Here is a 22,830-nt window from a genome sequence, read left to right as displayed (position 1 = left end):
CTTCGGATTGGCGGACCTTAAAGTTCCGACCATCCTCCCTTCCTGAGCTTTTAATAGGACCATACTGTAAATACTCCATCACTGTCTCCGTGAAGAGCTTGTAGCACACGTCGCACGCCTCTTTTTCATCCTTGAAGACGCCGTGAACCGTGCAGTCGGTGTGCCCATCGTCCATGTTTCGAGTGTGCATCTCTGTAACAACGTAAACCTTCAGAGGTCCCTCTTCAGCTGTGACTCCCTCCTGAGACATCCTTGCAAACTGCCTGCAAACGAACAACAAGGCTGCTTTCATGCACAAACAGCAAAGCTGAGGATTACCCATACTAACGAGCCTGCCCAGATGCGTACAGAGGAAAGCAACTTGAAGTGTTGAAATTGGCACTTGGTTTTCAGTACTGGCTTATGGGCCCACAGGCCCTCCGTATAAAGTTGCTTCGCATATTTATAAAGCTTGCACATTTTCTAAAATTGACGCAACAGGGTGGAATGAGATACTGGACTGCAATGCACTCAAGTCACCTGAGGAGCACGAACGAGATATTCCTCTTCACGATGTTTCAAAGTTGCTTAGAGAGTAATGTGCCTCACCTATATCTTCTTCTTGATGCAGATTTGTTGCTTGCAACAAGAGCATTGCTGCTTATCCGAGCCCAGCTCTGAGGGCCTCAGGATAAGCTTTTCGTCCTGAGAACTAGTAACCGCTGACTAATATACCTGAATGCTAGCACTGCTAGGCCAGGGCCCACTACAATATGAGTCACGCTCGTGAAGAGAGAGAATGCTATTCCCATGGTTGTATGTTCTCTTTCAATGGAATGAGCATGCCGGATATTCTGGACCCCGACCAACGTGTCACCAAGATTCTTAACAACTTTGCTTTTGCACTTAAACCATTTGACATATAAGGTTGATGTATAGTCATTCATCGACCATGGGACCATGGAGCCATGACGCCAAGCGGTGTTGCTGAGTCTCTGAAAGCAAGGCCAATGGGTTCACATGCCTGAAGCAGGCTCAACCCTATTGTGTTCAGTGGCAGATGCTTCCCGTAGGCAGAAAGCGGGGCCCAAAAGCAAAGCAACCAGACTACCAGCTGAGTTATTGCAACCAGTACTCCGATTGTTAATTCTTGCAGACGGTCTCATTATGTCAGATCGACAGCTCAGGCTACAACGCTGTGAGGCCGCCATCCACAATCAGTGTCGTCCCGGTGATGAAGCTGGCTTCATCAGAGGCCAGGAACGCCACTGCAGATGCAACTTCATCCGGCTTCCCCATGCGCTTCAGTATGAGTGGCGCTGTCATCTCATTGCACAACTCCTCTGTGCTTTTGCTGACACTGGCTGCGTGGCGCGCCGTCCCGTCTGTTAGGATCGGTCCAGGGCACACGGCGTTGACCCTGCATGTGAAGAATACGGTACATCTACAAATTGCTTCGCAGGGACTTGAATTGGGAGCAAGGCACACAGCAATACCTGTTGCATTTCCAGGACTTGCTTGCTCGCCAGATGTCTTATCAGTAGTATGTGCTCTACAAGCTCTCTTTTCTCTACATCCAGGTGCCTTCATATATGTCTTGTCAAGCTGGCAGTGGGTCATGCATGCCTGCCAGATGACTTCATCCTTTGCAGTAAAAAGGAAGATATTGTTGTACCTGATCCCGTGCGGCCCGAGGTCCAGCGCGCTGCACCGCGTCAGCTGCAGCACAGCTCCCTTCGTGGTGCTGTACGGTACAAAAGACGGCTGCGCCACGAACGCACTGGTAGAAGCTACATTCACAATGGCACCTGCAGCGCAGAACAAGACCTTAAACGTGAGCCCTTTCTCCCAGGCACCATTGCTCAGACAGCTGTAGAGCATCTTCCCAAGACAAGGCATCACGATTTGCAACAGCTGTCCATGCAGAGCGCTGGACACTACTGACATTTCCTGCAACAAGGCAAGCGGCTGGGGTCATAAGTTGCAGTAAAGTTGCCATGAAGGCTGCGCAGCAGCAAGAGGCCACTGCACCCATAAGACACAGCTGTAAATCACAGGGGGTGAGCTTCAGAAAAGAGGAGTTCTCACCGCTGCCTTGCGCCATCATGGCCAGGCTGGCATGCTTGATGCCCCATGCGTACCCCTTCACATTCGTGCCCAGGGCCCGTTCCCAATCTGCAGCCATTGGAAGTTCAGAAGAACTGTGGAGACTTGGTTTTTTTGCACATTTGCCTGTCCCTGGGATCGGTGAGGCTCAGTAAGGTGAAGGCCACAAACTCCCAATTCAAAGCATGTCAAGACAGTGCCTAAGATCAAGCAAGCACCTTCTTCGGTCACTTCTGATGCGTGGCCAAAAACAAAGCGCGCCGCGTTGTTGACAAATATATCTACCCGACTGAAGCGCATAAGCGTTGCTTGGATCAAATTTGCCACCTCCTTCTCCTTTGACATATCAACCTGCACTACATATCAGAGCGCAATTTATCATTCATGTCATTGATGAGCTTGCCAGAGGCACACAAGACAGCTAGAGCGCCGCCGTAGCTTCTAGACTTGTCCAGTCTATTGAGTGGTGGCCAGAAGTCTTTCGTTGTAGGCCCCATTGGAACATATTTAGCGGCTTGTCAGCAGCAGGAACAGTGACAAACCTTACAGGGGAATCCCTGCAGGCAGTTTGGAGGGCAGTATGCGGCTGCCTGTTGGGCAGCCTCTCCATCAACATCTGCCCACATCACTCCGCAGCCTTCGTCAACAAGACGCTCAGCTATGGCCTTTCCAATGCCGTTGCCGGCGCCTGTCACGATTGCAATCATGCCCCTGAGGTTCTTCATGATACCTGCAGCAACAGCAAGACAGCCGTATTGAAGATGCGGATGTGCATTACAAGGTACGCCTGGGCCTTGAACCGTTGCAATATGCAGACACAGCGTCGCCAGCAAGCAGATATGCGATGCTGTTCAAACCGTGATCAGCTCAAGATTTCGGCTATATCTACATAACGCAGGCTCTGAAGGAACTTGCTATAGCTGTAAATAGCTGGAAGACATCAAAAGAAAAGGAAGTACGCACCTAGGCGTTGGGATTCCCGAAGATGTGTATATTTCAACTACAAGATGGGTACTGATCGGGACCTACTAATTTACTTGACGGGTCTGTGAGTCGAATCTAGGATCATTTAAGGGGTCTTAGAGGCAAAGTAGACACCGATCGTCTCCTCCTCACTCGAATATGGTACCCACACACTAGTGAAAGTAGTATAATGCGAGCGATCTCCCAACTGGAGTTTTAATACTCTAGACCAGCAGTAGAAATTTTTGGATCTGTTATCTGAACTTTGATGTCAGATCAGACTGAATCTCAGTATCCCCAAGATGAAGACGGTAGACATGGCGGTCGGATTTCGTGACGTCATGAAGGCGGGAAAGGCCAGGTCACTAGTTTGGTTTCGATCACAACAGGAAACTTGAGCTGCAACAACACGCAAAAGTATATCATAATATTAAGATTCAGAAATAGAATAAAAGTTCTTCCTATTGTATTAGACGAATATAACAATTTTCTGTACGCGAAGAGATTTGGATAGCGTGGCTCCAACGTGACAAAAGCGTAGCTCTGCTCTGCGCGTTAAAACAGTATCCCACGGATAGCGTGAATCCTGGATTTGTTACTGGGGTCGCGTAGAAGCCCTTCTAGCATTGGAAGCCCTGAGAAGAATTGACATGGCAATTTTGCTTTTGGGTACCCAGCCCGTCAATCCTAGCCAGTGTATTTGCCCGGGAAGTGTGTCGTCAGTTTGCATGCAGCAAATTTGCTTTAAAGGGTGCAGAGGCTGTTGTACGCAAGCATAAATGAAAGTTCAGGTCTTTCAAGCCTTTCCAAAATGAAGACCCCTTGCGGCTGTGTCACAGAAGAGTGTTAGGAGTGAAACAAATAATTCTCAAATCGCTCTGGCAAATTTGCAATTTGCTATGGCTGACTTGGCGAAAACAGATCTAGATTGCAACTTGAGGAACATCTTTGTGTATGTAAGGTCCCGTGAGCAAGCTCTAATATCTTTTCAGAGCTTTGAATCTACTGCAGCTAATTACTTTATTGTCAGCTTTGAGCTCTTGTGAAAGTATGTGAATACAATGCAAAGTCATGGAGGGCCAAATCTCGTGATGTCATGAAGGCCATGTGTGTGCACATGCATGTTTTTTTTCAAGAAGTCTCTCTTCGCTAAAGGCAGTACAAAAAGATTTGCCGTCTATTGCAGATGGAAGTCTTGTGCTCAGAACACCAATGCCATCCCAAGAAAGGCTGGACAATTGGCACAGTAAGCACAAGCTCAAGCTCGAGACCCAAAGCAGTCAGGTACAATCCCAAATTTTCTATTTTCTTCGCAGAAATTAGTGTGAAACCCAAAAACACGTCCCATCCAGTGAGCACAATTTAAATTCAGATTCGGGCCCTAGAGGTCTCTAGAGTTTCAGCCGCGCAAACTCCTCGGCCGCGCGGATGGCATCTGGGACCTTGTCCACATTTGGCCCCTGCCCCTGCGCGGTGGTGGGTTTGCCGCCGCCCTTGCCCCCGAGCGCGGCCAGCGGCGCCTTGACCCACTCTCCGGCATTGAGCTGCTTTGACAGCGCGTCGGGAACCCCAGCGTACGCCAGCGCCTTGCCCTTGGCTGCGCGCATGTGCAAACAACCGGTCAGTATTGCCAGGCCACATGCACTACATATAAAAGACTGAAGAGCAGAACACTGTTGCAGTCACTGTCTGCAGGCGAGGCCGAAGTTGCGCAGAGAGGAAGAATTGCCAGGAATGAGAGAATGCTCCTTCAAGGAAAGGTTCAATGGTTAAGATCACTGCTGTTGTTCCAGGAACGTGAGATAAAGTCTATAGCAGCTGCTCACTTTTGCATTAAAAGATGTCTGATCTGGAAACACTGGAAAGGCTCACCCGCATCGGCAGTGACGATGACCACGGGCATGTCCGGGTGCTTTTTGTGGATGGCATTCCATGCCTCCAGAACCGCCTTGCTGTCCAGCCCCACCTGTGGCCAAGAACACGCCTTCTCAGCACAGAGTCACACCGAATGGAGCTGTGTGCACAGCATGACCAAGATCTTCTTCACCCTCCTTCCTTGGAAAGAAATGAAGCTCGGCACTGTTCAACACTGCCCATGTTGCAACACTATCATTTCTCTAGGTACTTCAATTTATGGGGCTTGACTCCTAGGCCGCCAGCCATTCTATCGCTGCTGTAAGTTTGTACGCAGGTAAGAGTGGATAGACAGTCGCTGCCATGAAATGGTTGCAGGAAAATGAAGGGCTCTGCAGCTGTCACACTGTGCGCAAGTGGCAAGATATCAAAGAGTCACTACTTCCCACACTGTACACATGCGGCAATGGCAAAATACGTGTGGCGCGTACCTCGAGCTGCACAACGACAAATTTCTGCCCCGAGGAAGCCGCGGCGTCAGCCGCCTCGACGGCGACAGCGGTCGCGCGCGCTTTGTTGGCGGCAGCCGCCGACTTGTGCTGTTCCAACAAAGTCTTCTGCAGCGCCGTTAGCGAGTTTCGCAGGGACGCCTTTGTCGCGGCGGGGATCGCAGAGCCATCGATGCCCTGTCAAAGCAAGTTTCTCACAGCTCTGCCTACTTGATCTCAATACTGAAGTGGAAACTGCAGCAAGGTCCGACGCAGCACTCTTACAGTGACAGCCCTGGTGCTGATGACAACTGAAGTGCAAATATAAGCTTACCCACACTGAGAGAATGTGCAAAATGCCATTTTTAAAGGGTTGAAACTGTTCGAAGGGTTAAAACTGTACACAAAGGTGGGCTCGGAGATGCATTGTCTCATGTGGGGGAGTGTACAGTGAGCCTGAAGAGGTGCAGGGCCAAACCTGGCGCAGGGTGGCGATCTCAGCTTCCAGAGCCGGCCCCGTCAGCTTCTGGGCAGCTTCCATGGCCTTGGTCAGCGCCTCTGCGCGCGCCACCGCCGCCTCGGCCTCTGCTGATGTCACCGCCACCACTCGCCTGACGCCCTGCAACAAATCATGACACATCATGACACGTCAGGCTTCCTTCTCTGTGCAGCTGCGTCGCTGGCTTGTTCTGCAATGCGATGCAAAGTGCTTTGGCAAAGTCAGCCTCTGAATTCTTACAAATTCGCTCAATTGGCAGCACTGACTGCAGGCAAAACATTGCCCCAAACGTGCAGATCTATACAAAAGCCTCTTCTGGGGGTAATCCTTACACTGAAAGACCAGCTCTGGCAAGTCACGAATGCAAGACACTTTCTCCCGGCAGCAGACATGCTGGAAACATCACCGGAGTTCGTCCAGACCTCTGAGGGCAAAGTAGTGACACGGGTGACAGCAATTTGTAATCCCCAGGCCTTTATCAACCCGATGACCTCCAGTTGGGGGTACATAGGACAAATTTTGAATGCAATACTTGAGAATCTCGGCCCCACCTTGGCGATGCCCTCCTCGGACAGCAGCGCAAACGCACGTGCCTGGCCGGTCGATTTCAGGTGCGTCCCGCCGCAGAACTCCACCGAGTATTTGGCGTTCTCTGGGTCCGCCGTGTTCGCCAGGAGGTCCTCCACAGACTTCCCAATCGACACCACCCTCACTGGGTCTGGATACTGCTCCCCAAACACCGCTCGAAGACCTGCACATGCACAATCCAGTCAACACTGAAGGCAAAGTAAAACCCTCACATTTGTAACAATTGCCCTTTAAAAAGCCAACATGCCTCCGCAACGAACAGGACAGCAGCCTGGCATTCAGCGTCTGGCACCCCATGCATGGGCACATGCATAATTGGCAAGTTAAGACATCCCTTTGCAACCCCACTCAGGCAGACTTTGCCTGCTGCTGCTGCTGCTGTCATGGCAACAAATCATCCCTGTCAAATCAGAGCTAATTCAATGACAGAAAAGATCACCCAAGCCCTGCGATGCGAACTAGGAAAGTGATTACTTGCAGCCAGACTCCAATGTACGATTGGCCAAGCATGGAGATAGATCACTGGTCTCAACACCGACGCCAAACTTTAATTTGCCCTGGCACGCTTGCATGTAGGCAAGCATGAAACCCTGCAGTTTCGCATGACTCCATTGCATGAAGGAAGGGTGGCACACCATTGATCTGGCGCGCGTCTGACAGCGCCACGTCCTTTGAGAAGATGCCCAGGTCGGCGGCCAGCTGCTGGTTGCAGATGGCCTCGATCTTGCCCAGGGTGGGGCCGTCGATGGGGCCGCCATGCGAGAAGTCGAATCGCAGCCGCTCCGGTTGCACTATCGACCCCTTCTGGTCGATGTGATCCCCCAGCACCTGTTCAGGCGGACACATCACCTTGTAAGGTTTGCTTGTAAAAAGCTGCATGAACCAGAGCTCACTGACAAAGAGTTGCCTTCAGCTCAGACATGTCCGCAGATCCAGTGACTTGTTTTATTTCGTGTGCCAACACGACTGACATGCTCCAGTAGATACCGCTTCAGACAGGTGCACTTCACAGGCTTGTGCACATGAATCCAAGGGTGAGGAAAACTGGACAATATGTTTTCATCCTTACCCAGAAGATCGGTGCACTATTTTCAAGAATATTGAAGATGGGCCTGGCAATGAAGCCATGGTTGGTGCAATCAAGGTGCAGGGCGACAGGGGTAAACCTCTCTGAGCGCAAAGTTGAGGACGTGGGTGAAGGTGTGGTTGGGCACGATGCGCGCGCGGCGGATGATGTCCACGTCAGCGCTGACTGTGTCGCCCACGCGCAACGTTCCCTCTGCCGCCTCGCCCACATGCAGAACATAGCCTGCAGCCACCTATAGGCCCGCCAAGATTTCAAAATTCAAATTTCAAAAAGACAGAACTCTTTGGGCAAACAAAGCACGCAACAAGTTCCTAATTCAGACTCCTGTTGTTGTAAGAGCAATGATTCTAAGTCCTGCTGGGAACGCAGGAAATCGGGCCCCTCCCCGACCCGCATGGCATCAACAAGCGAGCTGCCCACAAATGCTCAGCCACAAAAGTGAAGCCAGGCAGGTACACATGAACCTGAACAGCAAGACTGCCATGCGGCAGAACCAAATCAGCCTCCACATGAGAAACCAGGGACAGCAGGAAGGTCGGACCTTGGTATCCTGGACGGTGAAGATGGCGCCAGAGGGGCCAGCCAGCTCGCCGCTGTCCGCCACCTGGCCGCCAGACTCGGCGTAGAACGGCGTTCTCTCCAACACAACCCCCAGCGGCCCAGCCGCGCCAGCCGTGCTGTCCACAAAGCCCGACGCCGACAGAATGGCGCGCACTGTAGTCTTCACACTCCCAGGCGTGTACCTACGGCCAAGCGCAAGACTTCTCATGTCTGACAGAGGGAAAGTTGGTACCAACAGCTGTACGGCTGTACGCATGCAGCGCTGCGCTGCACTTGCTCAATGCCAGCTAGAAATATGCATGGCAAGCTTTGAGAAGATAAATGGTGCCAGGGTGTTGATTGTGCTTGAGCGTAAAAGTAATGCTACCATACGGGCAGAGCAGCATTGCGGACTTGAAACCACCACTTGCTCTGCTGAACAGCAATGCACATTGGAAAGGAACACCCTCAAAATCTGCAGGTCGGATGGAGGCACAAAAGAGAGACAGAGGGAATGCAGGGCGCACTTGGGGCTGTCGTCAGTGACGGGGACGCCGCTGTTTGCAAGGTGCGCGGTCGCCTCGGCCTCGAACTTGAGCGTCGGGCCGCCGCCGGCTTTCCCGGCCGCGCGGCTGCGCTGCCGCTGCTCCTCCATGCACGCCTCAAACGCCTTCTTGTCCAGCTTCAGACCCATCTCCTCCGCCATCAGCTGCGCTTCCATGAAAATGACCTTCAGCTCGACAGGCAGTGTTTCCCTGTATACTGATTCACTTGCTCATAGAGTACTGCTGCCAGAATCTTTGATTGTCTACGTTCCTTTTTTTCAGATGCTTAGTGAAGATGCCAGGCGTATGGGCTTGCTTGATATACAATGTTCCGTATCCCAGGATGCTGAAGCTCCTGATGAATTTGTACAGGAGATAAAGTGACGCTTGCTTGTTGGCAATCAGTGTGTACGGCTTGTACAGGTAATATTAAGCTTGACAGATCTTAATGAGTAGCACTTCAATGTTGAGCAATGCATTGCATGAATGCGGGCGAGGACAGCACCTCAGTGAGGTCCATGGGGAAGCCATAGGTGTCATACAGCTCAAATGCGTCCTTGCCGCTGAAGGAACCACCGCTCGCGTTGGCGGCCGCTTTCTTGAAGCGCTCTATGCCCTTCTGCAGCGTCCGGCTGAAGCTCGCCTCCTCCTCCCTGCGCGCACGACCCAAATTCTCAGCATAAGAGAACAAATGGTCTTCTAGATCGTTCAGCGCGGCTACATGCAGAAGTGCAGGTCTTGCTTAATCGGCAGGCACAAGCACGAAGGCTACCGCGCAGGACAGTGGCCAAATTGACACAAAGGCACACGAGATCGAGGGAAAAGGTGGGAGGAAATAGAGCTCTCCTTGATGAGAGTCACAAAGGCTAGAAGTTACTATTCCCTGCAGTCACTTTATGGTTGCCCCGACGATTGGTAGAGAAGGGTCGCTGCGTACGCACCGGATGACATCAGTGATGTGGTCGCGCTTGGCGATGAGCTCTGGGTAGAAGCCGCCAAAGTTGGCGACCACAGAGTCCACCAGCTTCACAAAGAAGCCCTCCTTCGCGCTCAGCACCTGTGCATGCATGCACAAATTTGTGAGACTAGAACAGGAATTGGACACTTGTAGCATCCACGCAGCTCTTGCTGTGGTACCGGTGCTAAAGATTTAGCCTGAGATTGACAGCCCGTTCACCAACACTGCCATGCACTTTTGCAAACTTTAGAGACAAGAGACGTCAGTTGAAGCTGCATGAGTAGCACAATGCAGAGCACAGCAAACTCATGTGTGTTCCGATAGTAAAGTTTTCAATCCTCAACATTGTGGGTATGAGTGCTCCTCAACTCCCAACTTCCACAGAGATGCAATGATGAGTCACAGTTAAGCGATGAGTCACAGGATGAGTGTGGATTGCAGCGCACCTCCTGCCCGTAACGGACCGCGCGGCGCAGCACGCGGCGCAGGACGTAGTTGCGGCCGTCGTTGCCCGGCTGCGCGCCGTCGGCGATGGCGAATGAGAGCGTGCGGATGTGGTCAGCCACCACCCTGTATGCCATGTCCTTGCCATCCGTGTCGTCCTTGCCCACCTGGATAATAAACGTGGGTTGTCAAGCTCGTTGCCAATCTTGTAGTGAGACATTCACAATGTTGCCCTTCTGTCACCTGCTCCTGCCTTGATTCACAGTGCAGAGGCAGGCGCTCCAAACATGGCGAAAATGCTTGAGGAGACATGCGGATGATCAGCTACCGTGCACCTGCGCTTGCTGGCTTTGCACAGATTGTGGTAATCTTTTCTCTCGGAGCATTCAAGCTGTCCCCCTCGATACATGTGATGGAGACAATCCAGGTCTCCCTAATAGGGATCCCTATCCCTTCTCTAGCTCAGCCCTAAACTAAGTGTAGCCACAAGGACCAAGCCACGCTTCTCTCCCCATTCCCGTGCTTGAAATCACATGAAAGCCCTCGCTTCCGATTTGTGTCTAGGGTCAACAGGTGATACTTTCCCTCCCTAAGTGACCCACTTGCTCTCTTACTCTTGAAACAAGTATTACCCCATGGACCCATGCTAAGCTCCTTGTAGCATCCATGACCTTGTATCATGTGATGAATCCAGACCCAGCAAAGTCCAAGCTGGACTCAGGCAGTATCACAGCATGTAGATAGCAGGTTAGATACCCTGAGCAGAAAGCCAATTCAGGGCTCATACACTCACCCTGTCGGTGTAGGACCTCGCGCCAGTGACTGTCTGGATGGCGTCGAAGATAGGCGTGAAGATGTCTGTGGCGTAGTTGGACACCTTGTCCTGCAGCACGCTCGTCACGCGCTCCATGCCCATCCCCGTGTCCACATGCTTCGCCGGCAGCGGCCGCAGGCTGGCGTCCGCCTCCCGGTTGAACTGCGGATGCCAATGTCTCTCAGCAATCCAGACATTGTCGAGAGTATATCCACCATCCAACACTCCTTTGGAATAAGTAAATACTACTACTGGTAGTGTATATGAGCACAAAAAGAATGACACTTACAGCAATCACGAGCTTCCAGAGGCGTTAAATCGATGATTTTATTACGACCTTCCCCCCGCAAGGGGACATGCAAGTCCTTTCACAGGATCCTTGGAAACGAAGATGAAGCCTCCTTTTGTATTTCTCCTGGAAGAGATAGGCCAGTGGTCCATTCCCCCCCGTCTGACAGGCAGGTGGCGCACAAACAAAAAACCGTGCTTCATAATATCAGCGCACGAGAGTTGGCTGCGCATCCCTTTCTGACATGCCCCCAAAGCTAAGTCTTGACAGCAGTGTAGTGGCGCGTACCTGGATGAACACGATGTTCCAGATTTCAAGAACGTTGGGGTCGTCCATGTTGACGAGGTGCGCTGCGTCTCGGCTGCCGATGCGATCGTAGTGTATCTCCGAGCAGGGGCCGCAGGGGCCCACATCACCCATCTCCCAGAAGTTATCCTTGCACCCGAAGGGCAGCACGCGCTCCGTCGGCAGCAGCTCCAGCCTGCATGCTGACACCCATGACCAAGCTGCTACGATCCCACTTTGCGCTTGGTTAGTTGCTGCGAGGTGTGATGTGGCACTGCATGACGAAATTTGCCCACCCCAGACAAATGACACCAAAAGATCACTTGGCGGCTGTCATGCAACATGAGGCAGTCACCCATGTTGGGCTTGGATAGTGCACTGCAAATGCCCCTTCCTGGCAGCTTTCTTGGACACCAATGTGACCCTATTGCTTTTCTTCCGAGTGAAATGATTTCCTTCAAGACCTCTGCAGACTCAATAGCATCTAAGAAAATTTCCAGAGAAGCCCTGAATTTCCGCCAAGATCTCTTCTGCAAGCAAGCCTGTACCATAGAATGCATACAGGTGCATGAAAGAGAAAAGCCGAGAACTCGAATTCACCAGAAGGACTTGGCCTCCTCGTCGGGCTCTAGGCCCTGCGCAGAATCGCCGCCAAAGTAGGTGGCGTAGAGGCGGGCAGGGTCCAATTTGTAGACCTGCGTGAGCAGCTCCCATGCCCACGCGATGGCCTCCTTCTTGAAGTAGTCCCCAAAAGACCAGTTGCCCAGCATTTCAAAGAAGGTGTGGTGGTACACGTCCTTGCCCACATCGTCCAGATCGTTGTGCTTGCCGCCAGCTCGTATACACTGCAGCAAAATGAGACACGTGCCCCTTAGCGACGGTCTGTGCGTGTGCGTGAGTGCGCAGAAGATTTCATATGCATGAGCACCGACATAAACTGTGGTGCAGTGATGCATGATGTGGGTATGTGAGTCAGTAATTTGCGCAGAGACATAGACATAAATGGGACTGCCAGGAGCACGCTGCCTCCTGCATGCGCTCTAGAGGAGGCAACCGATCACATTTTGAAGAATGAGGAAGACAAGAAATGGCATAAGAGGTCGGAGCACTTCACACAAGAGACGCCGATCAACAAAAGCGTGCCTGCTGCAGCTCTTGTCATATCTAGCAAGGTCTGCCTGCTGGGACGGTACCCGCTGCCAGACAGTGAAGCCAGCAGGCAGGCTTTTGCAGGATTGGCGCCCATTGTGCGAAATTACTACAGTCACACGCATATGCTTAACTATGAAGTAGGACTAAGAAAACTGGCATAGCACGCACCTTTTGCGAGTCGCAGGCGCGGGAGAGGCGGGCAAAGTCTGAGTTGGGGTCGACGGTGCCCAGGAAGATGGGCTTGAACTGGTTCATGCCGGCGTTGGCGAACAGCAGCGTGGGATCATTGTGAGGCACCACGCTGGACGAGGGCACCGCCGTGTGGCCCTTGGTCTCAAAGAACTCCACGAAAGTTGCACGGACCCTATCGCCTGTGCATTTGAAGGAAACGTACAGTCAGCGAGGCAGGCTCATGCATGAATACCAGTGCTTGCACTGTACGTGGCTGGCTCAGACGGACTGGAAAATGCAGCAGCATGCTTCAGTCATACACGGGATCGAGGGCTCAAGAGGTGTCGTAGGTAGCTTTCTCCTTTGACACCTTTCTCCTTGTTCTGGACCTCACTCTGCCTGCATTGCTCTTCCTCTAAATGGCTGAATGGCATGTCTCATGCTCCCCAGTCAAATTCCTCATCACCCCAGAGACAGGCACTGCCAGGTCTGGGCAGGGGAGTCACACCTGACCAGGGGTGGTTGACGGCGTGCGCAAGGGGAGCGAGAGGGCCAGGGCCTTCGCCCCATCGGTGCTTCGCGCCCTTCACAGGGGCGAGGAGCGCCTTCTGCGGCGGTTGCAGCTGCGAGAGCAGCACGGCGACCGCTTTGGGGTGCCACAGAATAGTCTGCAGGTGCCGCGTAGCCGCCGGGAACCTGGCGCGCAGTTCGCCGTCGAACAGCTGAGCCAGCAGCACACTTTGTCATCACCACAACCATGACCTTCTGATCGATGAGATCTTGTGTGTCTTCCTAGGAAATTCCAAGAGAAGCCTGCAGCCCCGCTCAGACTTGCCGATGCCATTTGGCGAGCTCAGATCCGCGGTTGAACGTCTCAATCTCTGTGCACATTCGCAGCATGTGCGCCCGTGATGGCTGACATTGGACTTGGCAACGACAAATGCTTGTTTCAGCCAGGCCAGTGCATACTTTCACCACTTTAGAGGTGAAAGTGCCTCAAAGAGTGGCAGTATAGACCCACCACCAAATAGGGCACGATGAGTGCCCAGGCAACGATGATGTCAGCGAGCGTGATGCTCTGCCCGACCAGGAAGGTGCGGCTGCTGAGGTGGCCGTCCAGCACAGCAAGCAGGCGGTCCAGGGTTTCGCGGCCCTTTACCGCAACCCTCACATCAAAGGGTAACTTATCGCGCGCTACAGGGAATGCGCACTGCCGCGCCGCAGCGTCCACCTCAGCCGCCCAATCCACCCAGCTGTCAATCTGTGCACGCGTCGTCTCTGCAGCAGCAAATTTACAGATCACACTTGCATGAGGGACAAGAGAATTTCTCTCTTTCAACCTATCCAGGAATCTACAGCAGCAGCACTGAGCTTCGCCGGCAACTAGAAGCCTTCCTTGACGTATGAGCATGACTACCGCAGGCGCAGAGATGGATATCTTATCTAAATGTCTTGCTTTCATGGTGGCTGCCTGCAGCTTCAGTGGAACGCGCATTGTGATGAAGGGCAAGCATGCGCTTCGAATGCGGTGGATGGATGCTTCGGGAGTCACCTCTGGGGTTGAGAGGCTTGGGATACAAGTTCGACCGCCCCAAGGAAGCGATGTAGCGCGAGATGGCCACGCTCTCAGCCAAGGGGCCGTGAGGCGTCTCCAGCACAGGAACCTGCATAGCAACACGTTAAATTCAAATTTGAATGTGGTACTTATAACATAGAGTACGCCAGAGCCTCACAGGTGCTCGCTTGATGAATAAATCAGTGAGTACTTGTACCAGGCTTTATGCAACTGATCCCTTCTTGGATGATAAAAAACGTGCCAGATTATTAGCTTCTGAGAAGATTCACACATCGTCAAATGCAGTTGCATGATCACATCATTGAGGTCGTGGAGCACCTTCCCCAACGGGTTCATCGCCAGGTAACGGGGAGTCTTATTGGTGATCCCCATGGTGAACGTAGCCTTTTCCAACTCTACATCGGCAAAAGAAGCTACCAGCTCGACTTTCAAGGCTCTGGTGCTCTGGCCCACACCGTGCAACACAAAGCCCGATTGAGGCATCTCGCCAAAATCGAGAAACAAAGTTATAATCTAAAATTGGAGGTATCAACACAACCAATCATTGTTTATTTGTTGAGAATTGAGGTTGGAGAAAGCCAGGATTGCGTTTGATGTCAACAAGCTGGGTTCATCGCCGTCTATCAAGTGTGTATTAGAGCACACGTGTGCGTGCGTGCACGTGCCGTGACTGACCGCGACCCATTGGATTGCCCAGTGTTAACATCAAAAGACTTGCAATTTGATTTGACGCAGGACCCCAGAACGTTACTTGTTGGAGATGCAGCACCTGTGACCCCGTAGTGTTGGAGATCAATTCCTCTCTGCAATCCTGAACCAGACATCACCTTGAATATCTAAGCTTGATATCAAAACGTGGTTGAACGACGGGTCATACAATAAGCTGCTGGTGCAGTGAACTAAAAATTGGAATCCTGGATTTCATACAATACGCGAAAGCGGCAACAAGCCAGATATTCAAAGGTATTGCAACCTTGGTAGGTGGCAAACATTTGAGCAGATGAGGTATAGGAATGGCTGACACGTGGTAGGTCTCGCAGGAATATTGGGACGCTCCGCTAAAGAAGATTTTGATGTAGAACAGCTGAAGCAGCTGAAGCGTTTGCCTGAAATGCAAAGAATTAGAGACTCGGAGAGGGACTGGATCACAAGAAATATGGGGCCTTTGCGGGAGAAGGCAATAAGAAATGGAATAGGTATGTTAGACATTGACTTTCTCTTCAGCATCCGTGACAGATTGGATCTCACTGCAAAGCAGGAAAAATTTGAAGCGCCAGATACTATCTGAACAGTTTCTTTCGTGTTTCAGACTTCTACGGGGATGATGACAAGATGCCCAAAGATATGAGAGAATACTGGGGCCGCCTATATGCCTGCCTGTCGATAAATGCCAAAGTGCGACGGCTGCAAGCCCTGCAAGCAGAGCAGAGTAAGCTTATTCAAGTTCTGCCCTTCTTTGGGATCTTGTCCTTCAATTCCTGTCACAATTCTCAGCAATGGGCGTAATCGGGCTTCTTGATGGTCAACAGGCAACGCTGCATACTCCAGCGAATTGCCCAAGGAGTCCAGGAAAGGGAAATGAATATTTTCCGCCACATCATGGCCAGGGGGAGCTGGTTTTCAGAGAGCTGGATTACCTCCATGGCAGGATATTGTGCATCTTTTTTATTTCGGAGCTGCTGCTACCTGAACAGAGGAAGCCACCAAAGCAGTTGGCCTGGGCATTCTCCTTCTCAACAGAGCGGTTGCAGCATAGGGCAGTACGCTGATTCAAGGAGCACAACAATCGTTGCAATACCACGCAGGGGAGTGATAGTCCCTTTTCAAAGACCACTGGTGATAGGAGAACATGCTTGTCTACTGCTTGAGGCCCAGTGAGTCTCTATGGCAAGCATATGTTCCATTTAACCCAAGACAGAATGCAACACGCTCTTAATCATGTACACATAATCAAGCGTAATTAGGGATTGCCTTGGCAGCCAATTGCAAATCTGGTTGATCACTTGCCATTTGTGGCCTGGGCCGACTTCGGGAAGATGGCGCTATGCCAAGTTTGTTGCACACGACAGGCCCACTTTGATGAATGAAGCATTTGGTTGCCAAGTGTTGATAACATTTTTGCTTTAATTTCATGTTTCCATTTTTGCAGTCACCAGTGTGGACCACAAGAACCCCTTGATATTGTCTTGGAGTGCCTCTCAGAATAATGCGGCCCCGGGCAATATTCGGTAGTGACGATTTCCGGCGCTGGGCCTCATCACTGGGAGCGCTGCGCTAGAAAGCAGAACTCAGGCAGAGAGCGTAGATGTATATAGTGGCAATGTTGCCTTGTAAAAATGGCTTTGGGCGTGGGGATTTCCTGTTCAGGTGATTGCCTGCGTGCTATCTTGGGTCAGCCTTTCCTGGTCTTTGCGCCCCTTTTTACAGGGACATTTTGCTTACTGTTCGGTGAATGCTTTTTATACATGAAGTGCTGGTGAACATCTTCTAGAGACTTGTTGATCAAGGTTTGTTGACCATGGCGTTGTTGTGTGTTTTGTGAGCACTCTGTGGGCTTCTTAGTTTGTGCTGTGTTTTCGCTCTTCTGACTGCCTTCGGAGCCAATTAGAAGGGCATGGTCTTCGGGGTTTCCATATGCCATTTTCTGGCATTCAGGATGGGGGTTTTTTTCAAAGGATGTGCAGCTACAATCCCCCTCAGAGACAGCTGGACTTATTGCTATCTGACTGAGCTTGCAGATGTGCCCCCTTGAGGGCCTTGTGGGAGTGGTAAAAAGTGAGCATGCATAATTGGTCCTGCAACGATTTGTGTGTAGAAAATTCCACCTGATGTGACGTCACCCTAAGCAAAGGACGGAACCGTAAATGTAATGTGCGGAAAATATGCTAAAAAAACCACTGCCAAAGGTTGCCTCATTGCCAAAAAAATGTAATGCAAGGAAGACCCATGCCATAGACGCCTCGGAGGCTCTCATATACAGCTTGAGAAGATCAGATGTAAATTTATAAATCTCACAACCTAGACAGTGTCTAGTAGACACAATCTTACACTGGCCATAATGGTCGGCCGTCTACCACACGCTGAAAACTCTAAAACAATGCCTTACATCACGTCATAAGTGGAGTACAATTCACAAATATTCGTCTAGACAGGCATACAGTCGAGTTCCCACCCATATGGTCCACAGGTACTATGTACTTTGCACTGCTACATGTGCATAATCTTGTCCTGTACAGGACTGTACAGGACAAAATTACCATGGCATAATTAGAACATCTATGATACCTGATAGCAGGTGAAGTGGCAAGCGATCATGCCAGACAGTTACACACACCATGACGATGTCTGGGCTGCATGGAGAAGCACACCAGCTCGGTTGAGCTATCAAATGGGAAGGTGCACCACAACATTTCCTTGGCAAGGATCAGCAGCAAGGCAGGTCAGCGGCAAAGGCATTAGATACAACAGAATTGTTCTCTAGCTGCGGCGTTCTCCGCTGACTGGCAAGCGAGCTGCTCAAAATTCAAGCGCTCCCATTCTGTGCCTCTGACAGGAATGGGTAATCCGTGTAGCCAACAACCTGGTCCTGTGTGTAGAAGGTATCCCTGCGCACAGCACACGTTCCCATTTCCAAAAATTATGCCCTGTCATTACACGAGGTTCACATTGTTCCTTTGAACACGCTGTCTCAACAGGGCCCTGTGTGTATCGCACGCCGCATGCATACTCCGCAAGTCTGCCCTTTCTCCCTGCTTGGTTGGTCCTCCCAATGTCTTGTGTGTCTAGCATTTCGGCATGATCAACAAGGTGCAGAGACAACGTGTAAAGGATGTAGTCTGCGGGCCAGAGAGCACACTGTGCTCTCACTGGGCTGTCCCTGCAAAGCGCTGATGGCAGGGATGAAGTGCAGAGAAAATGGTTACCTACTCCTTTGAGTCCGGGCCAGAGGGTGTCTTTTGCACATGACAGCCATTCACTCCAATCCAGTCAGCACACAGCTCACCTGTCATATTTGTTGAGAGGGGCGTCCAGCTCGAAGCGCTTGAGAAGGTCGGGGTTGGCCAAGTAGGGGCGGCCGTACGCAATCGCGTCCGCATGGTTGCTCTCGATTGCCGCGATGCCAGATGCGCGCGTGTGGCCTCCCGCAGCAATAAATGCACCGTGGAAGGCGCGGCGGAACACCTGCAAACACAGAGCACACCATCAGCAGAGGCAGGCAATAAAAGCAATAGCATCACACCAAGTCAGGCTGCTGGCGGCAGTCGTCCTTGGACTTGCTAGGCCTACTCTGTGCACTCTTTAAAGTGCCAGCGCTGTCGAAGATATCGCAAAAGGCCTCCAGGCTTGTTGTGGCTGGCTGTCTTGAGACATGCACAGTGACAAAGTGGCATTGGTTGGGTGCATGCACAGCAACACAGTGACTCTGCAGATGAGGCGGTGATGAGAAGCAGAGCCTACTCACATCCAGGTTCTGGTCGAGGCACTGGAAGTTGAATTCTGCGTTGGGGGAGCCTACACCCATGGAATGGCTGGCGCGTGGCTCAATGAAGTGGGCGTAGGCAATGCCCATCTTGTTCAGTTCCTCGAGAAGATAAGTGTGAAGTGCGTACGGGTGGGGGTCCTCCGCCTGTTGCAACCAGAAAATTATAATATTACAAGCTTTTCCTGCCGAAGGCAAGGTGCATCCTAAAGACAAGCTGCAGTTTAAGGCTGCCACAAACCTACCCCTTGTTGGACTCGCCAGATCCAAGACCCAATCAAGCGTGGGCACGATGCTCAGATTTTACACCGCCCCCCGCCAGCCGGGGCCAATCAGCAGATACTTTCTCAAAAGGGCCCACTCCAGAGACACTTATGAAGAAGTCAGCAGAGGTGCAGTTGGCAAAGTGGCGCCTGAGTGGCAGCTTGGGGCAAGCAAAGCAGCACCACAAACTGATTGAAGTCGCTATTAGAACATTTTGCAGGTGCCCATATTTGATTAAGAGCCACACAATCTTATGCACCAGGGCACAGCAATTGCCAGAGCCAGGTTGCAGCTGCCTGCACTCGCAGCTGAGGGCACAATGCTGACAAACAATTTACGAAGATACCACTAATCCATGCTTGCGAGCCCTGGTGCTGACCAGGGGCCTGCCTTCTCCTGCAAGAATTGACGAGTGTGCATGCGTGTGATTACATTTAGAAAAGATAGTAGAGAAAACACTCACATCCAGGAAGCCGCCGAAGGGAGACACGCGGATGCCCACTCTGTCAGCGCCCACCTCATCAACCACCGCCTTAGTCACCTGCGCACGCGGGGCGCTATTTTCAATCACAGCTCTCTGCAGTTGGAAGCATCATGCGTAGTTACTACTGAACTGCGAGGGGAGGGGACCGCAGCTGATGTCAGGACTACCACAGCTCTCCTCCTTTCAACAGGGCAAACTTATTCGGCAGCGGAAGCAGCTGGCGCAATTAAATTCTACAAAGCATAGATCTCCCAAAAGGGAGCCACCCTCAACATTTTCCAGGGGGGGTCAAACGTCCTCCACCCTCAAACGACACAATGTCCAAAACTCCTCAATTCAAGCGATGGGAGGATGATTGATAAGAAGATCCACCTCCAAGGCAAAGCGCACGCGGTTCTCGATGGGGCCGCCGTACTTGTCCGTGCGCTTGTTCACGCTCGACTGCGCCACAACACACCGGTGTTGAGTATTTGTTTATGGGATGATGAAACGGGCACTGTGAGCCATGCCCATGCATGCAAACATTCTTCCAGCCCATACAGTGCCATGCCAGTCACGGAGGCGACATGCTGCAGTGCATCACAAGCAACAGCGTGATCAGTAACTTCAGTAAGCTCTCAAAGTGACCAGTGCTGCATGCAACCAACATTTGGAACAATGCCTTTGCGCCGTGGGAATCCAATGACAAATATAGAGCAAAGACATACGATGAGACCCTTAGGGTCTCGGGTTGAGGGCAAAGCCCAAGATCTTCTCACCTTGAGGAACTGATCAATGAGGTAGCCGTTGGCTCCGTGCACCTCAACGCCGTCAAACCCGGCCTCGATTGCGTTTGCTGCCCCCTGCCTGCATCACACATTTCCATTCACACTGCGACTTTTCTCAGCTCCTCGGTGGCCGCGCTCTCTGCTGGAACATGTCACTGAAGGCTAGCACGAGCGACTACTTGGCCGCTTGCTGTATATGCGGCTGTGCTAGCCTAAGATACAGCTAGGACAACTCTTTTTGATCCAAACCGCTTGAGGCTGCTCTTGCCTGCAAGCCTTGATGGCAACCAGAATGTGCAAGTGCAGCAGTCATGCCATCGGCAGACGTAGCTAGCAGCAACAGGGAGATAGCCACTTGCCTGTACTGCTCGATGACTTGAGCAATTTCAGACTCGGTCAGCGCGTGTGGCACCTCGTAATCTTTGAGCCCCTCGGGGGTGTACACCTGGCCCGAGGGGGCCACAGCAGATGAAGACACAGGCACCTGCCCGTTCGGCTGGTAATCTGCGCATCACACCAGCAGCATCAGCAATGTATCAGCAGATTGGAGATGCCTGTGGACCATTCTACTTTGTTCTGCTGGCTTGGCTACATGTGTCCTAGAAGTTGCAGAAGAGTTCAAGAGCCATGCAGGAGAGCGATGCAAACCGCTCTGAAGGGGTGTGCCGAGCTCTTTCATGCTCTCTCACAAAGGATGTGGCGGCAGCTTTTCCAAGAACACGCCTTGAATGCCCACAATATGAGCACAGCCTAATCCAAAATAAACGCAGCTGCAGGGTGGGCCAGGGCTTGAGATCCCAGGGGACCCCCCCCCCCCCCCCCCCCCCCCCGGGATTGGGTCTATACTTCTGGGTTTTGGGACGAGGTTCTGTTCGGCCCACGATTCTTTCCCACAAACATTGACTGCCATGTCTGCCAGGCAGGTCATGAACCCCTTGGGTTCCGCAGAGAATTCCACCACTGCTGTCTGGGAACCCCGGCATCTTTGTTGCCCCCCTGTCGAGCCTTGGGATGGGCCCCTCACCTGAGTGTGAGGCGCGGCCGACATGCCACAGCTGCAGGATGAATGTTGCGCCCTTGGCGTGCACAGCGTTAACAATGGGCTTCCACGCCTCGATCTGCTCCTGGGTGTAGATTCCTGGTGTCTCAGGGTACCTGCCACATACAAATGAATACCATTCATCACACTATGTCGAATAAGTGCTCAAAATCACAACACCTTCTTCAGCATACAGCCTTGGTATCGAACGGCATGAAGGGTTCAAGGGTAGAGCATTCTTTCAACATCCCATGCACAGGCATCATCTTCAGATGCAGAGGCGCAAGCACCTGTTCTGCTCCTTATTATACAACAATGCAACATGTGCCTCCATTTTGATAGGTCCGTGCAAGTCTGGCATAAAGGGAAGAGGTATCATGTTGACTCACCCATGGCCCTCAGGAGAGATCACTGTGGCCTCACTGATCATGAGGCCGCCCTTGGTCGCACGCTGAGAGTAGTACTCCACCGCAGCCGGCTGCGGCACAGTCCCAAGCGCTCTGCACCTTGTCAGCGGTGCAAGCACCACCCTGCGCGCAAAGGTGCCAAGACGTTGATCAGCAACCCACAACCTCTTTGGCAGTGATCATGGGCACCCCTGGCCATATCGCATGCCATGTGCACAGTGCGTTGAGCCCTCTGCAGCACAATGGGACTGATATTACTGCCACCAAGGATGGCACAAGTCACAAGGGCTGCTGAGGCGCTGAAAGGATGGGCTTGCTGGAGATCAGATGGCTAAGTCTCTGTCAGACCTAATGTATGTGTTCTTCTGCGCCCTGTGTGATTTTTACGCTTGGATGTAGTCGGCGTGCCTTTCCAACCTCGTCTTCTTTTCCCTTAATTGATTCCCGCACGGCTGGCACAAACCATTCCGACAAACTGTTTTGCACACTGGTCGTGAATAGTGCACACTTAGCAACAGTAATGGACACAACCCGATACAGCCTTTAGCAATCCCATCGTATGGCCAGATCTGCATCAATAGCCTGGAGAGGGACCCTCACGACGACAAATGTCATCAGTTTTCCGATCTTCCTTTGTCCGGTTTGAGGATGGGAAAAACCGCGTTGACAGAACAGGGTACCTGTTCGACAGCTCGAAGCGTCCCGCTTTCCAGGGAGTCAGTAGTGGATTGTTCTCGGAATTCACATCATCCTTGACCATCGTTGCTGGTAGGTAGTACACGCCACGCGCTGGATGCCGTGCAAGTGCCTTTAGCACGTGCGATCTGACGACCTTCCAAAATCAGATCTGCATAGCGCTAGTAGGGAAATTTTCTCGGTAAAAGAAGTTACTTCAATTATGGAAGGATGGGGCGCCCTGTCGTAAGAATTGAGACCTCATGGCGACGCCCATTACGTTAAATTGCCCGTAGCTTCCCACCACTCGCGGAAGCTTCCAAGGCTGAATGCATCTAAAGCATGCAACAAAGAGTGCAGCTGAAGCTGGCAAGGG

General features: G+C 51.9%; 4 protein-coding genes across 4 annotated transcripts; 1 reads left to right on the top strand and 3 right to left on the bottom strand.

The window, feature by feature from the left end:
* Window positions 1-1,167: 1,167 nt before the first annotated feature.
* On the bottom strand, window positions 1,168-2,810 carry COCSUDRAFT_57204 (short-chain dehydrogenase/reductase SDR; the record flags this gene model as incomplete). Its single annotated transcript, XM_005645122.1, has 5 exons — window positions 1,168-1,399; window positions 1,655-1,787; window positions 2,068-2,154; window positions 2,304-2,436; window positions 2,628-2,810. 5 exons carry the CDS (start codon window positions 2,808-2,810, stop codon window positions 1,168-1,170), a joined length of 768 nt encoding a protein of 255 aa, XP_005645179.1.
* A 1,404-nt stretch (window positions 2,811-4,214) lies between these two features.
* Window positions 4,215-14,710, bottom strand: COCSUDRAFT_67160 (hypothetical protein; the record flags this gene model as incomplete). Its single annotated transcript, XM_005645121.1, has 20 exons — window positions 4,215-4,645; window positions 4,921-5,014; window positions 5,394-5,588; window positions 5,869-6,009; window positions 6,441-6,640; window positions 7,113-7,305; window positions 7,644-7,796; window positions 8,106-8,307; window positions 8,632-8,813; window positions 9,155-9,302; window positions 9,591-9,706; window positions 10,054-10,218; window positions 10,845-11,027; window positions 11,443-11,635; window positions 12,040-12,284; window positions 12,760-12,962; window positions 13,271-13,484; window positions 13,784-14,040; window positions 14,315-14,426; window positions 14,657-14,710. The coding sequence occupies 20 exons, from the start codon at window positions 14,708-14,710 to the stop codon at window positions 4,440-4,442; spliced, it is 3,456 nt and encodes a 1,151-aa protein (XP_005645178.1). The 3' UTR covers window positions 4,215-4,439.
* A 383-nt stretch (window positions 14,711-15,093) lies between these two features.
* On the top strand, window positions 15,094-17,215 carry COCSUDRAFT_54185 (hypothetical protein). The gene is made up of 4 exons (XM_005645120.1): window positions 15,094-15,301; window positions 15,379-15,534; window positions 15,648-15,767; window positions 15,868-17,215. Exon 4 carries the CDS (start codon window positions 15,917-15,919, stop codon window positions 16,214-16,216), a length of 300 nt encoding a protein of 99 aa, XP_005645177.1. The 5' UTR covers window positions 15,094-15,301; window positions 15,379-15,534; window positions 15,648-15,767; window positions 15,868-15,916; the 3' UTR covers window positions 16,217-17,215.
* Window positions 17,216-17,313: 98 nt separating this feature from the next.
* Window positions 17,314-22,677, bottom strand: COCSUDRAFT_25019 (putative 12-oxophytodienoic acid reductase). The gene is made up of 10 exons (XM_005645119.1): window positions 22,460-22,677; window positions 21,762-21,902; window positions 21,358-21,488; window positions 20,693-20,837; window positions 20,325-20,412; window positions 19,939-20,007; window positions 19,546-19,623; window positions 18,801-18,965; window positions 18,342-18,520; window positions 17,314-17,943 (listed from the first exon to the last, which is right to left on the bottom strand). Exons 1-10 carry the CDS (start codon window positions 22,537-22,539, stop codon window positions 17,862-17,864), a joined length of 1,158 nt encoding a protein of 385 aa, XP_005645176.1. The 5' UTR covers window positions 22,540-22,677; the 3' UTR covers window positions 17,314-17,861.
* Between the last annotated feature and the right edge of the window lie 153 nt (window positions 22,678-22,830).

This window comes from Coccomyxa subellipsoidea (assembly GCF_000258705.1).
Source record: "Coccomyxa subellipsoidea C-169, whole genome shotgun sequence".
In the NCBI taxonomy this organism is placed as follows: domain Eukaryota; kingdom Viridiplantae; phylum Chlorophyta; class Trebouxiophyceae; family Coccomyxaceae; genus Coccomyxa; species Coccomyxa subellipsoidea.
Note: the sequence above shows the minus strand (reverse complement) of the source record. Positions and strands in the feature narration are given on the sequence as shown.

What these genes read in the sequence shown, in the direction of transcription:
- COCSUDRAFT_54185 (XM_005645120.1), top strand. Translation starts at nt 15,917, where the DNA reads ATGAATATTTTCCGCCACATCATGGCCAGGGGGAGCTGGTTTTCAGAG.
- COCSUDRAFT_25019 (XM_005645119.1), bottom strand. Translation starts at nt 22,539, where the DNA reads ATGGTCAAGGATGATGTGAATTCCGAGAACAATCCACTACTGACTCCC. An exon ending in CGGCCGCGCCTCACACTCAG is followed by an intron (nt 20,838 to 21,357) that starts GTGAGGGGCCCA and finishes TGTGATGCGCAG; the next exon opens with ATTACCAGCCGAACGGGCAG. An exon ending in GCCTCGACCAGAACCTGGAT is followed by an intron (nt 18,521 to 18,800) that starts GTGAGTAGGCTC and finishes CTGTGTTTGCAG; the next exon opens with GTGTTCCGCCGCGCCTTCCA.